This window comes from Gallus gallus, chromosome 4 (genome assembly GCF_016699485.2).
Source record: "Gallus gallus isolate bGalGal1 chromosome 4, bGalGal1.mat.broiler.GRCg7b, whole genome shotgun sequence".
Taxonomy (NCBI): Eukaryota; Metazoa; Chordata; class Aves; order Galliformes; family Phasianidae; genus Gallus; species Gallus gallus.
Genome location: NC_052535.1, coordinates 8,741,273 through 8,757,327, shown reverse-complemented (window position 1 = coordinate 8,757,327; position 16,055 = coordinate 8,741,273). Strand labels below are relative to the sequence as shown.

The 16,055-nt window shown below is 33.5% G+C and overlaps 1 protein-coding gene across 3 annotated transcripts in view; it reads left to right on the top strand.

Moving 5' to 3' along the window:
* The window catches only part of LOC101749809 (connector enhancer of kinase suppressor of ras 2-like), a 176,869-nt gene that overhangs the window by 109,774 nt on the left and 51,040 nt on the right, over window positions 1-16,055 (top strand). For all 3 annotated transcript variants that reach the window (XM_040699584.2, XM_040699583.2, XM_046940483.1), the window contains exons 11-15: window positions 1,675-1,821; window positions 8,034-8,167; window positions 8,751-8,956; window positions 12,261-12,347; window positions 14,568-14,821. In XM_040699584.2, the coding sequence (XP_040555518.1) occupies window positions 1,675-1,821; window positions 8,034-8,167; window positions 8,751-8,956; window positions 12,261-12,347; window positions 14,568-14,821 (828 nt within the window). The remainder of the gene's footprint in view (window positions 1-1,674; window positions 1,822-8,033; window positions 8,168-8,750; window positions 8,957-12,260; window positions 12,348-14,567; window positions 14,822-16,055) is intronic.

Sequence of the window (16,055 nt, the reverse complement as noted above, 5' to 3'; positions counted from 1 at the left end):
TGATCATAATAACAGTGATGGTAAAACTGTTATAGTGAACTTACCAGTTAAGCTTAGTCAAAAATTATAGCAAATACAGCAGATATAATGGCACTGAGTGCTCGCACTTACTTGTAGAGTTAAGCTCAAAACTTGTGGGACATCTGATTATCTAGGCAGTGTCATGAGTGTATTGACAAAAATGCAAACGTAGGAAGGAATTTATGGAATTCATGGAGCCAAATTTGTTCTTATATTTAAACTAGTATTTTAATAAGAGAATATGTAACTATCTAAAATTAGGGAGAAATACTGGTTTAATTTTTAAAAATGTGAATTTTAATGAATTTCACTTCGTACTTTGAATTTATACATCTGACCATTTTGGTACATATTTTTTTCTCATGTGCCTATGCACCCGAGAAAAATGTAGTCATCAGCATGTAAACATAAGACTAGTTTTAGCATAAGCATAAATATATAATCTTTTATATTATTCAAAACCTCTCCACCCATTCAGGGTGATAGGGTATTGTAAAACATGAATAAAAAAAATCCCATAAAAACCTATTATTTATTTTCCGTTTCATGGTTATATAAGTTCATATTGAAATAATCGAGAAGATCAATAAATGTCTGTAAATAACCTTTTTATGAGAGACACAAAATATTTTCAGTTTTAGTGATGTTCTTTTGTATGTCTGTTTCCCCTTTATTCTTGAATAAACTTGAATTATTCGTCTGTATCTGGTGTGTGTGTGGATGAATCAAGTAAATGATAATTTATATTCAGGTAGGATCTAAAAGTTGTTATATATGTTGATAAAGCATAGTATGTCTACCTCCTCCACAGTGAGGGCTTCAACTAAGAATCCAGACAAATTATTCCATAACTAGTCCTCAGCTAACAGAGAATGCAAAGTTTTCTATCTGAGAAGTCATAAAAAATACTCTCCATTTGTCTATAATGATCACATTGAAATGTTGCATGCATTAAAAGCTTTTTTTTTCCTGATACTTGCTGGGAATAAAATAACATTTGATTTGTCCCACAGAGTGCTCCGAGAGAAGTGGAACTAGTAAGTTTTGGAGGGAAAGAGGGATATACCTATGGTTTTTGTTAATTGACTCATCACCATGTCCCTCTGCTGTAAAATAATTAGCTCCTCTTCCTTTGTCTGTCTGTCTGCTCTGTTTTCCATTAATGATACCTCTGAAAGCACTAAGGCTGTATCTGTTCATGAGCGAAGTACATATGGAAAGGTTACCCAGTCAACAAAATGAATTTTGCTTGTCTTTCTCTCAGAAGTGTAATTTGTAATTAATTTGGTGTTTGCAAAATCATTTGCTGAAATCCCTTGCAGCACTTGTCATGTCCTAACTATGTTTTAAATATCAATTCTGCTTGCAAACTTGATTTAAAATATACAGTGACCTTACAAATTATTAAAAGGTAGATAGTGTTCACTTACATGTTATTTTATTGAGAAATTAGGTTTAAAAAAAAAGCAGAAATCACCCTACTTCACCAACATCATTTCAGTCCAACAGAAGTAATCAGATATACTTTATAAAAACTGCTTGTGTTAGCAAAGAGCAGGAAGTAATAGACCATTTCAGCTCATAGAAGCCTTCCTTCACATCTAAAGCTAAATGGAAAGCTTTCAAGACTCAGTTATGGAATTTTTTTCTTAGGTTGGCTGGCAGTTAAAGAACCTGGTCAATGCATTGCGGGAAGACCCAAATGGCGTGATTTTAACCTTGAAAAAACGTCCTCAGAATACCCTGGTTTCTGCTCCTGCCCTTTTGAAGAACGTCAGGTGGAAACCTCTTGCACTTCAGGTAAGAAGGCTGTTGCAGCTCTGGTGTCAAGGTAAATCCTTCACACTATTAAAGGGAAAATACCTAGAACTGTTCTTTCCAATAAAAGAAACAGAATCCTCTTTAAAAAGGATTCCCAGTTCCTTTGAAATAGGGTGCTAGGCCTGTGTGGCAATACTATATGAATCAATAATATAATAATACTATATGAATCAAATTATTTTCCTCATTTTTTTTCCTGAAGTTGGGAACAACGGGAGTTCATTTACACATAATATTACTGAGGAGCTAGGCAGCCAAAGAGTGAGTAATGTGCTCTGGCTAGCAATTGCCTCTCTCTGCTTTCATTTCTTCCCAGTCTATGAAAAGTGCTTGGTTTTAATCAGGAATGGCAGAATCCTCTTGTATTTCAGGAAAAATGTCCTTGCAGTCTACATTTCTTATCAGTTTGTTTCTGGTAGCAATGCTAATGAATCCTCTGATATTTTTCCATATATATTTCTTGAAATTAATAGAGATTGGGGAAAAAAAGAATCAACGTGTGGTACAAACATGATAAACAGAACACAAATACGCACAGTTACTAACTTAAAAACTTGCTTTCAATAATGAATTTTATCTTTAATGATGTATAATATTCTGTAGTAAGTTCATGTATTTTTGTAACATGGAAGGTTCAGAGTTGTTTGGTTGGTGCACGTGATACATTGTGTTTCTAAATCATTTCTACATGAATGAAGCAAAGCAAACCCTTCAGACGTGTGCTGTCAATTTTTTTCCCACCTGCCTTTTATTGGATCTTTCATGGTTCAGAGTACCTACATCCTATACAGCTACTTCATGTAAGCAATTTGTGCAATCCTTGCAGCTCAGGAGCCGACATTTTGTTTCATGCCACCTTTCCTTTCCCTGTGACTATCTTGACTGGGGGATAGGAAAGGGACATCGTGACACTCAGAGGAGACTGAGATCCCCTCAGATTTTTCTGTCATAAGGGCAGAGGATTAATGTCTTTCTCTCTAGCAGTATGACTGTGTGTCTGTCTGTGAACTTCATATGAAGTCTCCAGAGACAATGAAAGGCATTTGCAATACTGCTTCCATAGAGAGCATCTCTTTATGTTGCTACATAAAAGAATTGTAATTCACAGGTATCACAAATTCAGGAAGCTATATCAGTGTGAAACCAATATCTGCTGTGCATACAACATGGTATTTTCCACAAAAGTTATCACCCTTTGTCATGGTAGTCAGATATATTAAAATGCACCGAACTCTTTTGTAGAATTTTCAATCTTTTCACTTTCTGTGATGTGTTTTCTTCTGATGACTTGGAAATCAAGAGCCCCTGAAGAACAAAGGGTTCTTTAAGTGTCATTGTAACTAGGATGTTCTTCCATATCAGAAAATAATAGTGAAGGATTTCAATACATATATGAATCATCTCAGGAAACAAAAGTAACATTCCCAGGGTTATTTCTTAATAGTAGACTTTGTAATAAGATGTTGAAAATCTTTAACAAGGTCTTCAACATCTTGTCATCTTCTTTATCCTTCGGTCCACAAAAATCATATCAAGTGTTAGGACCTAGAAACAATTCCAAATGCAGTTTTTGGTTTTGCCAGTTTCTCACCTAGATCTAGAGTCATTACTGTTGTTGTTAATGACTTGGAACTAGCATAATTAATTTCAAGATGATACTAAGTATTGTGTTTCCTGGACAGCTGACCTAACAGCTTGATGCTGCTGAAAAACAATGATCTCACTTCCCTCTCCCTGTTGATGGCTGCAGGATGTCCTTGCCTTTGTTTGACTTTGGCAGTTTTTAGACTTCCAGATCAGTTTAATTCATTGAATTGGTAGGAAAGCTTCTGGTTTTATTTGCTTTTCTCATGCTTTCTACCGCTTCTGGATTAAATTTGATCTTGGAGCATCAAGAAGCTATCTGACAGACTTTCAAAACTAAGTGGAATACAGTCAGCGTAGACAAGGTTTTATACTTTAGTTAAAAGTAACCAGCTACGTGAATGTAGGATATGGAATGTCTGGCCAAGCGGCAGTCTGCAAAATAAAGTCTGAGTTAAAGTAGATCAAGACTGAAAATGATCCAGCAAATGTCAGACCATCACAAAAAAAGCGTAACATAATACACCCTGAGATAGAGTACGTGCAGAACATTCTTCCATCCTGACATACTATTTGTGATGTTTAAACAGCAAATCTCAGATCAGTTTTTGGCTAAAAATTCTTTCACTAACAGCTGTCTGTTTTTTCCCTCTATATTTTCCTTTCTCCTTTATTTGCTGAAGAGGCAAGAAAGGAAATATAGGTATATTGTATAAAGCGAACCCAAATCTTTCATGAAAACAGAGCCAAACATTTGCTTCCCTCCCCTCACCAACTACCAGAAAGCAAGATCCTAAAGGAATTAGGCAGTTACCTAGAAAGTGGCAATCCTTCTTCTGAAGTCAGAGATGTTGCATAGTCTTTGATGGGATATATAAATATTTTTTTCTTTAGAAGAATTACAAGAGTTGTCAAATAAATTTATTTAGAAGAAATCATACAGCCACACCTGTACATAGCTACATGAAGTATGTGTATGATTCAAATATGTAATGAATTCCTTTGTAAAATGCTAAAATGTAAGATATAATTCTTATTAAAAAAAAGCACAACAGAATTTCAGAGATAAAATTTAAGAACTTGAAATTCAGAGGTGTGAATAAATATTTTTTATCTGATACTCAGCAGGAATTTTTTAAAGTCAGCTTTCTCTATGATTGCTTAAGGTACATATAGGTTTTAATTTTTTGTAATAGTTATGTTAAAAAAACATAACAAGAAGTTCATTCATGAATCATCAGTGATACAGAATCTGTGAATGGGTGTAAATGGTATTTTTTCATTGAACTGTACTATTTCTGATTCTATGATTCTTAGCTTTATAGTTTCTCTTCTGTCAAAATAGAAGTTCTGTTTCAGTTATCTTTCAGTGAAACATGTCTGTCATGCCATTTTTTCTTATTTTGTCTCTATTTGGCATTATGTGACACTACAAAAAAATTTTCATTTTTAAATTCTTTGATTATCCTTCCACTCAATGGTTCTTTCATCTGCAATGACAAACAGGGTTCTGTTTTTGTTGTGTTTTTTTTTTAAATGAGCACGCCAGTCATTTCAATCAGTTCAAGGATTTATTGTATTTTTTCTTTTTATTCCTAGAGATTTTCTAATGAGAATAATCCTTTCTGTTACAAGTACTTGACCCAGAACGTTAAACTTTTTATTCTTTTGCTTGAGCTATAGAATCTGCCAGTTGGTGATGTGAGTAATAAAGCTTTTCAATGCTGACAGTTTTCTAATAATTCTTACATATTAGAGAATGTATGCCATGCCCTGAGACTTAATAAATATCTCCCAAATAATTCTAGTTAAGTAGCTCATTTCAGATCTTAAATAGATAATAAATACATAATAAAACTTATACAAAAGATAAGTTCTGTAACATTATGAGAACAGATGCTTATAGAGCCAAAGAAGGAAAATAACATCTGCTTAGATTAACATGGAAATCAAAAAAGCTGTATATTTAAACTGTCAAAAACTTATAAATCCACAAGACGTGAACGTACTGTTAATGTACTGGCTGTTCACACCATAGTCACACTGATTTGCCAGTATGTGAGAAATACTGGTGTAGTAGTAGTACTAAGATTTTGTTTCGTACTTATGAGGAGTAGTATTATTGTTGAACATTCAACCTTCCTGAATAGCAGCTTGTCCAATAAGCAATTAGTTATCCATATCGCTGGCATGAATGAATCTGTTCTGACAAAAATGACACGCTATAGGAATTCATAGGGTGATACACAGTTACAAAGCCCAATTTTCCCTTACCACAGGCAATCCATATAGAAGAGTGACGCCTGTGTGTTTTCTGTGAATTCACCCATCAGGGGAATTCTGGGGATTGAGTTTATTCCTTCAAGGGAGAAAGCAGAGACTCAGTGCCCCATCCTTAATCATCAAATCCCCTCAAAAGGTAAGGGATGTCCATGTTCAAGCCTCTTGTTGCTGTATTACTGGGCTTCACCAGCTTCGTGGATCTTGTCCTGCTGTTTTTTGCAGGGTGCACTGGGGCCATATATTTATTGTTTTGAACAGCACTTTTGACATAGATACAATATATAATTATCCCCAATATTTGCAAAACACTCTGAGTCATAGCAATGTATCTGTTTCCAAAACAGTTTGAATTTTTCCATTTGGCAAGCAATTGTTTACTTCTGATGAGGGGCAAATTTGTTTCATTTTCATTCTGGTTTTTAAGCGTTACTTAATTATCCTACTTATAATGAGCTGTTCTTGTTAGAAATTATGAATAGCTAGCAGCAAGTTACCTGGTGTGTTACTTTCAGAAGTTCTTGTTTTTCAATGTTTTTCATGGGATTTTTTTTTTTTTTTTTTGCTCATGAGTGACTTCTCATACATTATGTCAAGCAATCATTTTCACACACACTCAGAGTCAAGAAAACAATTTTAAGAATTTTAACTGGACCTGAGATGGAAAATTTAAAAAGTTGAGGACACCTTTTTAATTGATAGCCCTGGCTGTGATGATTTTTGCTATTATTAAAATGACCTAGTTTAGTCAGTTGGAGAAAATCCAGAGCACAGTACAATTCATTAGTGTCCTTGGAAACAAACCATATGAGGAAAAATAAAAACAGTTTTCTTTTCTTGCTGCCAAAGAAAGGGGAAACAGAAACAGATATTATTCAGAATATAAAGAAAAAAAAAACCTAAATGTTAAAGTGAACAGGAAAGTTCTCAATTTCTGGGAATTACTCACAAGAGACTTGTATAGGTAGTTTCTTTTCTGAGTCTGAAATGCATTTTCTACTTGTCAGTCTTGATGGTGATAATATAAAACTAGGTATCCAACTGCAGGTAAGTTGGGGGATTACTGGAATATTTGCTGTTTAGTCTCTTTACTACTACTGCCACATCATAACTGGGGAAATAGTGATGGTATAGTGAATGCCATAGCTAATAGTGCAGGTTGCACCAGTCCTTAATCTTCAGGCAAGGAATTAGAAAGTCAGTCATGAATGATGCTTGTCTTTTGCAGTCATTTTTTAATTATTTGTATTTATGAAATGAAAGATAAAACCCAGACATTTGATTAAATAAGAGAGAATTAACAATAAGCAGAGAAGACAATAATTTGGACCCCTATGCAGACTGATTTTCTCATGGAAAAATATCCTTTGCTGATATTTAAAACAGCTTATACTTGTTGAATGACATAAGTATATTTTCAATGCTTATCTCTGGAAGAAATAAAACTTTCTGTTCAGAAACATTACCATTAGTCTTCATAGTTTTCAAGGTAAAAAACTAATTGTAACTATTTAAGCACAATTTTGTATTTGAATTTTTTCATATCATTATCTCATTAATACTACATAAAAATAATTTCTATTTATTGAATGAAAATAACAGGCTGCACATTGACTGAAAAAAGATTTTGTGTATATATCTTTGCATTGAATATTTGTTTAGTAGTCCTGTATCCATTGACTTGGACATCCCTGTGACATTTGGGTGCAAAATTCATTATCTAAAAATTAAGAAAAAAATAAAATCCTAAAAAATCCTCAAATTTTAATAATACTTGAAATACATATCATGTGCATATTTACTGCTTAGATTGATAGTAGTTGCTATAGAACCTATTTTTTACCTTCATGATACATGTACCACAACTATGATTTCAGTGAAAAATAATAAGCAATTGTTGACAATAAATCTGTAGAAATCAATATTATTATTTTGAGTGCTTTCATTCACTGAAAGTTTCCCAGATTCCTGTAGCTAGTCTTATATAAGGTATTTTAATATTTTCTCCTCAACTGATTTTTTTTGTTTTGGTTAAAAAACATAGTTTGATTTTGGATCTCAGATTTTTCCATGAGATACCTTTTATACTGATTTCTTTGATGGTCTTTTATTAGCTTCTTTTATAACTGGCATTGAACTTCTTGCTGAAACAGTGTTTCCATGGACATCTTTTTGTATGAATCATCAGTAATCTAAAAATGGCTAATTCAAAAAGAAGGTGTGATTTGTGAAATCGTACATGTTGGCTTAATGTTGCTTGAATCGCAGAATGCATTAATTTATTATTCATATGTTTCTGAATATTTATTTATTTATTTATTTGGCAGCCTGTAATTCCAACCAGCCCAACAAGCAGTTCCACAACACCAACAAGTACAATGGGCATGTCCTCCAAAATGGAAAACTCAGCACTCCAGGATGTTTACATTCTTTCTCCAATGTCAGGACTTTATGGCCCCAGGTATTTAACTCCTAATGAGTCTGAGGTCTTGAAAAACAAAGTTTTAGACTTTAATTTCACTAGATTAATAAAAGTGGGGAAAAAACCCTCATCTAAATATTTAGTGAAATTATGAGCTGGAAATGCTTTAAGCTGCATATAATTTTTATGAGACACTTTTAGCTTTGAATTAGCTAGATACAGGTTGAGGAAAAAACTGGTTTTCCTAAACTAGAAAAGCATTTAAAGAAGTCTTTCTTCATTTAGTCTTACTCTTATGTGACTTGTACCTTGTTCAATAGCATGAATTTCTGCAAGGGAAATCCTTGTCATTTCATATTACAACAATTACTGATTCTCCTTTTCAAATGCAAGAAAAAAAAAATCCTGGTTAGCTATGTTTATCTTGCAGTTAAAATTGAATCTAATGATTTTATTAATTTACATTTGTTGAAATTGAATTGAATCACTTTCATAAAAGTTCTCACACACAGAAATTCAATTACCATTCATTTGTCATTTATTTATGATAGACAGTTGGTATGCTTTAGGTTTTTCATGAAATGGTTTATTTCCTCATAATCTTCTGTTTTACTATATTTAGGGATGAAATTGGCATATTGTCTTGTGATGACATCAGCAAGTTTGGAAAGTCTGGAATGAAAGGCTCTGAGTCTCCAAGTTATTTTCTTGAACATGAAAGTGGTAAATACTACACGTTAATTGAAGGTGAAGGCCACCCTGTGGGCTCTGACTATGAGAGAAGCAGAGCTGCAGGGGTGCGGAGAAGAGAGAAAACACCCACTCACGGTAGGCTTAATTTCTTTAACATTTTCAAATTATCTGGATTTACAAATTGTAGTATGAGTACTACAACAGCCCAAAGTACCTACCATTCTTTGTTAGATGGTGTGCTGTTGGCTCTGAAATATCGGTAAGATATAAAGTTAGAGAAAATTCAGACTATCTTAAAGAGGCATAATTGAGTAGTGTCCTACAGTGGATTTTAATACTATAAATATATTTCAATATCTTCAAATAATGACTGTTTAAATATCTGATACTATTAAAACAACAATCAACTCTTGTTTACTAGAATATTTTTATGTATGTATACTCATATAATTACAGTTATACATATATGTGCTTGCATATGTGTATATCTGTGTAAAAATAATTGTTGAAAATGAGGATTTTCTTAGTTCTATCTCTGAAAATGATCTTTCTGGTGTTGCAACTGAAATATCAGAGTGCTTTCTTGAGTGTTTCAATTTTCAGGGAAGTAAGTTATTGTTCAGAATTCTACTGATTACAGAATTTTAAGATAAAATATTTATAATCAAAACTGTGATTATATGTGTATTTGGTGATGCAAATGACATGTTTTTTTCTGTCTCAGAGAAAGCAATGTTGACTGCTTTTGGACTTAACATTCCCTAAGGCTAGGTTCCATCTTCTGTCAAATATTTATGATGCCATCAATAAGTACTACACCCACCAACTCTGCCTTTTTTTCCTTTCTCTCATTTTGTTGAAAAACCCAAACATACTTCCTTCCTCTTTGATAAAATTTTAACGATTTTTGTTCTACGTAGAATATTTTTAGTAACTTCTACAGCCATCTACTCACTGCTTGAGAGGGCCGAAACCAGGTTAACACTGAAGAGTGATACTCCATCTTAAATATAGTAACTTTGTATTTATCTCCCTGATAAGCGACATCCTTTTATAATAAAATTAGAATGAAAGAGAAATATTAACTGTGATTAAAATTGGAAGCAGATGGATGAATTTGGCATGCTTTCATAGGATCCTGCTACATAATGACTTCAAGTTTAAAATACTGGGCTCTGTGCCTGACCATAATAGTATGCAAATTTACTGGTTTTACAATGGAGAGTTCTGTCTGATTTTCTCTAACTTTGTGACAGTGTTATAAAATCTAGGAAGAATATTTTGTAAATCTAAGGAAGTTTTTTCTTTTTTGCTTTTAAAACAATTGTTAAACAAAAGTTTTTTTTAAACTACAGGTCAAATTAAACTGATAATTAACAGCAATTCCAAATGTTGTTCTATTATACTGTACGTTTTTACTTTTTGACTTGAAGATTTACATTTGATTCATCAAAGTTACTGTATGTCTCTGTGGAAAGACAAGATTTCTGGTGGGTCTATGAAATGTGCATCTGATGCTGGAACCAAATAGCCATGGGCTAAACAGGAAAATTGAGACTTTTGAAGTCTTTCATGGTTGAACAGATGCTTTCATTATTGCTAGAACTCACACAAACTGCAGCTGAAAAATTCCTGCAGGGATTTGCCAGAAATAAAGTGATTATTAGAAATCAGTTTCTGTTGCAGCTGGTGGTAGATAGAAGAATACTGAGGAAAATGAGACCCTCAATGCTGATAATATATGCAAAGTCCATGGAGGCAAACAGGCTCCTTTCTTCATAGCATTTGTGAAAATTAAGTTTGTATTTATCGTGGTTGCAGTGCATTTTGTTTTTTTCAAGGCTTATTATCTAATATTAGTCTTGACTCTAACATACTTAGAGTTTTTGCATTTAGAGATCCTGTAGCAATGCATATCAAATCTCTTCTGTTTGTGTTAGAGACGAAGGTATCATAATCAGTATTGTTTTCTTCAATTTCTATTGTTTCACGCAGTCATTTTCCTGTTGTCTTATTAGTATTCAAGATGCAATTGTAAAACAAGTTCACAGGTTACATTTATTTGGGAAAGAATTTACAATTAAAATAGCATGCAAAATCGCTTTTTTCTTCACTTGTGTGTGTTTCCCATCCTAAGTTCCCACCTTTAATGTTGATTATGCTGTGGCATCTGGGATTTGTGTGTTACAAATCTCATCAGGGTTTCAGACTTTTCTTCTCTTGAACAGAAGCTGTCAAGTTTTTCTGTTCATTTCAATTTGTTATGTGCATTCATATTCTTGTCTTGTTGACTTCTTTGTGTTTCTTTGTTTGTTTTTTTAAGAAACCTATTGTACTTGTCAGCTGGCACACATGATTTTGTGGGTCATGCAAAACTTAACCAATAATTTAAAGGTGTCTGTCATCTGGCCCTGTCTGAGTGTATTAGTGTCACAAAACAAAGTGGTTACGCTTTATAGTCAGTTTTTGTAGTATTCCAAGTTTAATGGTCTGCTATTGATGTTCTGCTGATACCATAGTGGGGAATGAATAATGTACATGAATATCTCTCAACCATATCACCATAAAATCACTTTAATTAAAATTCTAATGCCTGAATGTTTGTTGTTGTTGTTATTAGCAAGCTACATTCCATCTTATGTTTTTAAGGCATTTGAAATTAATCTTGCTTGAAACTATGAGGTTTCACTACTTACGTGTGGTTTTCCAGGTCAGATAGGCTTTACTATATAACTGATAAAAATGTCATGTTGTAGCTGTAGTAAAGATCTTTCTAGCTTTACTAATGCTCTCTACAGCTCCCTGAAGGGAAGTTGTGATGAGGTGGGAGTTGGCATCTTCTCCCATGTCACTAGTGATAGAACTAGAGGGAATGGCCTCAAGTTGCACCAGGGGAGATTCAGGTTGGACATTAGAAGATGCTTTTTCAAGAGAGAGTGGTCAGAACTGCCCAGGGAGGTGGTGGGGTCACCATCCCTGAAGGTGTTCAAGAAATGTTTAAATGTTGTACTGAGGGATATGGTTTAGTGGGAAATATTGGTGATAGGTGAGCAATTGGACTGGATGATCTTAGAGGTCTTTTTGACCTTGGTGATTCTATGATTCTAAATTAGCCACTTTAATAACTTTTTTTTTATTTCAAAAGATCTGTTTAATGAGTGACCAATATTTTCTGGAAAAGAACTTAAAACTACTTTAAGTTTACAAGTAATTTCACCAAAATCGTTGGTACGTTCCCTCATATAATGAAGAGGATAATCTTACATATGTGGTGTTTAACTGATTCTGAATGCTGTAGCTTAAATAATGTATAGGTGCTGATAAAAATGTTTGCTCTGAGGGGTTATGTCATGCCTCTAATGTGCAAGCATTACTCATTCTACAGCCTGCTATTTCTGATCTTCAAAAATTATATTGGTTCACCTTGATTTGCTTCCAGGTGATTTAAGACCTGTTTCAATGCCTACTGACTACAGCTGGATAGGGGAGTCAAAGGAACAAAACATATACAAGAGAGGAAGCCGTGGTGAGTTTTTCTTTTTTTTCTTTGCTGTTCCCCAAGGAAGTTTTTTTATTTTTTTTAACTTAAGAACCACAAAGATATCATCAAAGAAACTAAATCTAGTCTTTTTGATTGCCACAGAAAATAGATTGTACTGGTACAGTTTATATCAGTACTAGGCTTTTACTTTTGGTATAACAACAGATAAACACCAAGGGGAAAAAAAAGACTAAGATATGTGCTAATATCAATCAGTTCTTGATCCTTACTGTTCTGTAAAATAAGCGATAAGTATTAGGATTTGAGAATAGGACTTTCCTGTTGATCTAATTTCTGTTCTTTTGATTATTCTTTTCCTTCTGAAATAGACAAAGTACATTTCCTTTCAAAATAATTTAAGAAATATACAGATGTATGCTGTCAAACTTTTTTTTACAAAGAATGTAATTATTCCTATGTTTTCCGTCCTAAACTTTAGGTCTGTAAAATTGATTTCAGAAAGAACTTGAAATATTAACATTTTCTAATTTTCTAATGATACGTGTCTATCTTATAAGTTAACTGTCATCTTTTAGAATGGTTCAAATAATAATTTGATGTAAAAAGCAGATTTGATTTGAACACTTAGAAGTGTATTGTAAAATCTACACTTGAAACTTCAAAAACTAAGTTAGGTACATGTTTTGCTGGTTAAAAACTGTCTTTAATGAAGATTCTTCTGTAAAGTTTGCTTAGCTTAAAGATGTTGCCTGTAAAGAGTCACTGTTGTGGTTGACAGCTGAACATAAATGATGATCAGTCCATTGAAAAAGTCAGGTTAAATTTAAACTATACTCAAAACACAATCTGTAGGAGCAAGAAATCAGTAGGAGATGGAAAGCAGGGACCCTTTCGGTAATGACTAAGAAAATATGAGATTTAGTTTACAAAACATTTTTTTTAAAGTAAACCTTAAATTATTAGAAGAACAGTCTATCTAATGTTACTATGAGATTGGTGCTATGTTCTGCTTTGTGGCCAAATGACTGGGATGTATTTGAGAACACAGTAGTGAATTCATTGTGACATTGCAAAAGGTTTGTGGACATTGTCCAGCAGAGGAGATATTTAAACATAGGCTGGATTATCATCGATGCCATTCAGTTCAAATTGTTGTAACTAAAATCAGTTTTTAAATCAAAACTTTCATTCAAAATGGCATGTAAAGTTCTGTGAAAATAATTTTGACTCAAATTAATTGCATAAAGCTTAGAAGTGTGTATGTGTATAAACTGATTAGAAAGATATGTGACATGCATGTGATGTACCCTGGAAAGAATTCCTAACATTCATGCTGTGTGTTTTAAAGACTGCAAAGCATGAAAAGTACTGTCATCTGTTAACACAGTTGAGGACGGCATACATGACTCTACTGTAGCTCAACTCTGCTTGTTATTTGTGTAATTATCCCTAACTAAACAGTACCTTACGCACACTGTAAATCATTTTGTGTGTTTATTAAGTGCTACTGTTGTAGATTTTAATGATAACATTAAGTTAGGTGTTAATTCTGTCTACTCGGACCAGTCCATATGTCTTTTCTAAATGTAGGTGATTTTTCTTTAACCAAATTTGTATGTAAATGGCTCCCGTTCTGTAGTCCTAAACACATAGTGTTGTTCAGCAACTCTCTCACCGAGATGAGTGATTTACAGTCTGAGGAAGAATGCACAAACTGGTCTGTTTTGAAGATTTAGGGTTGAATTCCTAGATTCCAGGATTTGTTAACAAATGAAAAATAGATTTTTAAAAGGTTCCGTTCCATGTCTCATCTCAAACTCTTGTAGTTTTTTTGATGGGAAAAGAAAATTGTTAACATTTTTAAATAGTGTTAACATTTGCATTTCATTTTATCGTATTGTTTTGTAGTTTAGTGGAACATCACACATTTAAGAGAGATTGTTCTTCATGACAGCCAATATTTTGTGTAAATGTAAAAACTGAAAAATCAGCTGAGTTGTATTTCCCTTGTGCTTAAACACACTTCATATCACATTCGGTTGAAACAAGCTATATGTTTGAAATATCATAGCACAATGTTTATTGTAAACTTACATAAGAATAAAATAAACTTGTTGTAAAGGAAAACAAGGTTTTGTATTTAGCTGGTAACTTGCCTTACTATTTATGACTGTAGGAATGAAATCTAGATTATCTGTTTTGTCTCACTTGTATTTCTTTTCACCTTTTTCCATCCAACCACTGACTCTGAGAATTCACTTCTGCGGTACCTGAGTGATGATAAGATATTGGTTATCCAAGAAGAGCCTTTGACACAGAAGGACAGCAAAAGGGACACAGGTCGTAGGTCAAGAAAAAAAGGCAAAAGCGCAAGCAGTCCAAACTACCCTATTAGTCCATCTATGTTGACATCTACTGTTAACGTTAGGCTTGAACCTGGACAGCAAGATATCTTGAATTTCGCACTAGCAGAAAACAATACAGTTCCACTTTACCATGTAAGTACATAACAAAAAATGCTATTTAATTTTTATTTATTAATTTATTACCTGGAAAAACATTAAAACATTTTCCTGTATGGATTAATAGAAATTGATATAAAGGCATATTCTTTTACTTTACATTTTAATATTGTATTTTATGGTCCAAGAATTTTCCTAATGCTCATATCAAGATAGCTTTCACATAAGAATAGTCTAGGCAGATGGGAAAATGCATGGCAGGCACCTCTGGGTATGAGATGCTTTAAGTAAAATAGTGCATTTTGACCTTTTTTAAAACAAACAAACAAAATGATTCATAAGGATCTCAAGTTCTGATAATAATTAATTACCATATATCTAATTTAGTCAGTATGTCTTCTAAAAGCAGACTTAAGCTTAATGGAGTTAGTGTTTATTTATATTGTGATACCATGGCCACAGTCCAGTAATGTGAATTTGTTCATTCTAATAATACAGAAAACATTTTGGTGTGAAAACTGTGGATTGTCACTAGTCTGGAAGCAATAAATCTGGAATAATTGTATCTCCCAGACGAACAGCCAGTTCTCAAAAGTACAGTAAAAAAGTTCCCACAACTGTCAGCTAGTACAGAATTTTGGTGTTGCTTTAGGTGACTAGAAATAAGGAATAGCCTTTCAGAGATCAACTTTCATTGTTCATACTTTGTATGTGTATCTTGCCTTCTTTATTCATGGTCCTACCATTTGGGAGCAGACCACTCCATTCTTTTGACACTGAGTGGTATCTTCAAAGGTTTTGGGGCTCAAACCTTAATGTATTCAAGGCAGTTTTACTAAAAGAGAGCAGATTTCCTCCCCACAATCAGTGTGGAAGTTTCTTAGGGTGTATTTATTTTCTAGTCTTGGTGAACTTCCTCTAAGAAGAAAACACAGGTCTTGTAGCAAGTTTCTCAGTACTCTTTTCATTTGGTGTTTCTGCTGGTGTTTCTCTCCCTAAGCAAAATCTTGGGAAATTATTGTATTTTCATCAAGCCTGAGAGGTGAGTAAGCTTTGCCTAAGGGGATACATTCAAACATAGCGTGCCATTCATCTCTGTTTCCTACAAGCTGCCAGCATTTGATAGTCTGAAGATTTTCCCTCTGTCCTGAGGTAAATGTAATTTTCCTTTTCCTATGCCAATGGAACTTACCATTTTTTGAAAAACATGGAGTTCCCCAACTTTTGGAGAAAGTCAAGTAGTTTATAAACCAAAATGTTTAGTGGTAGT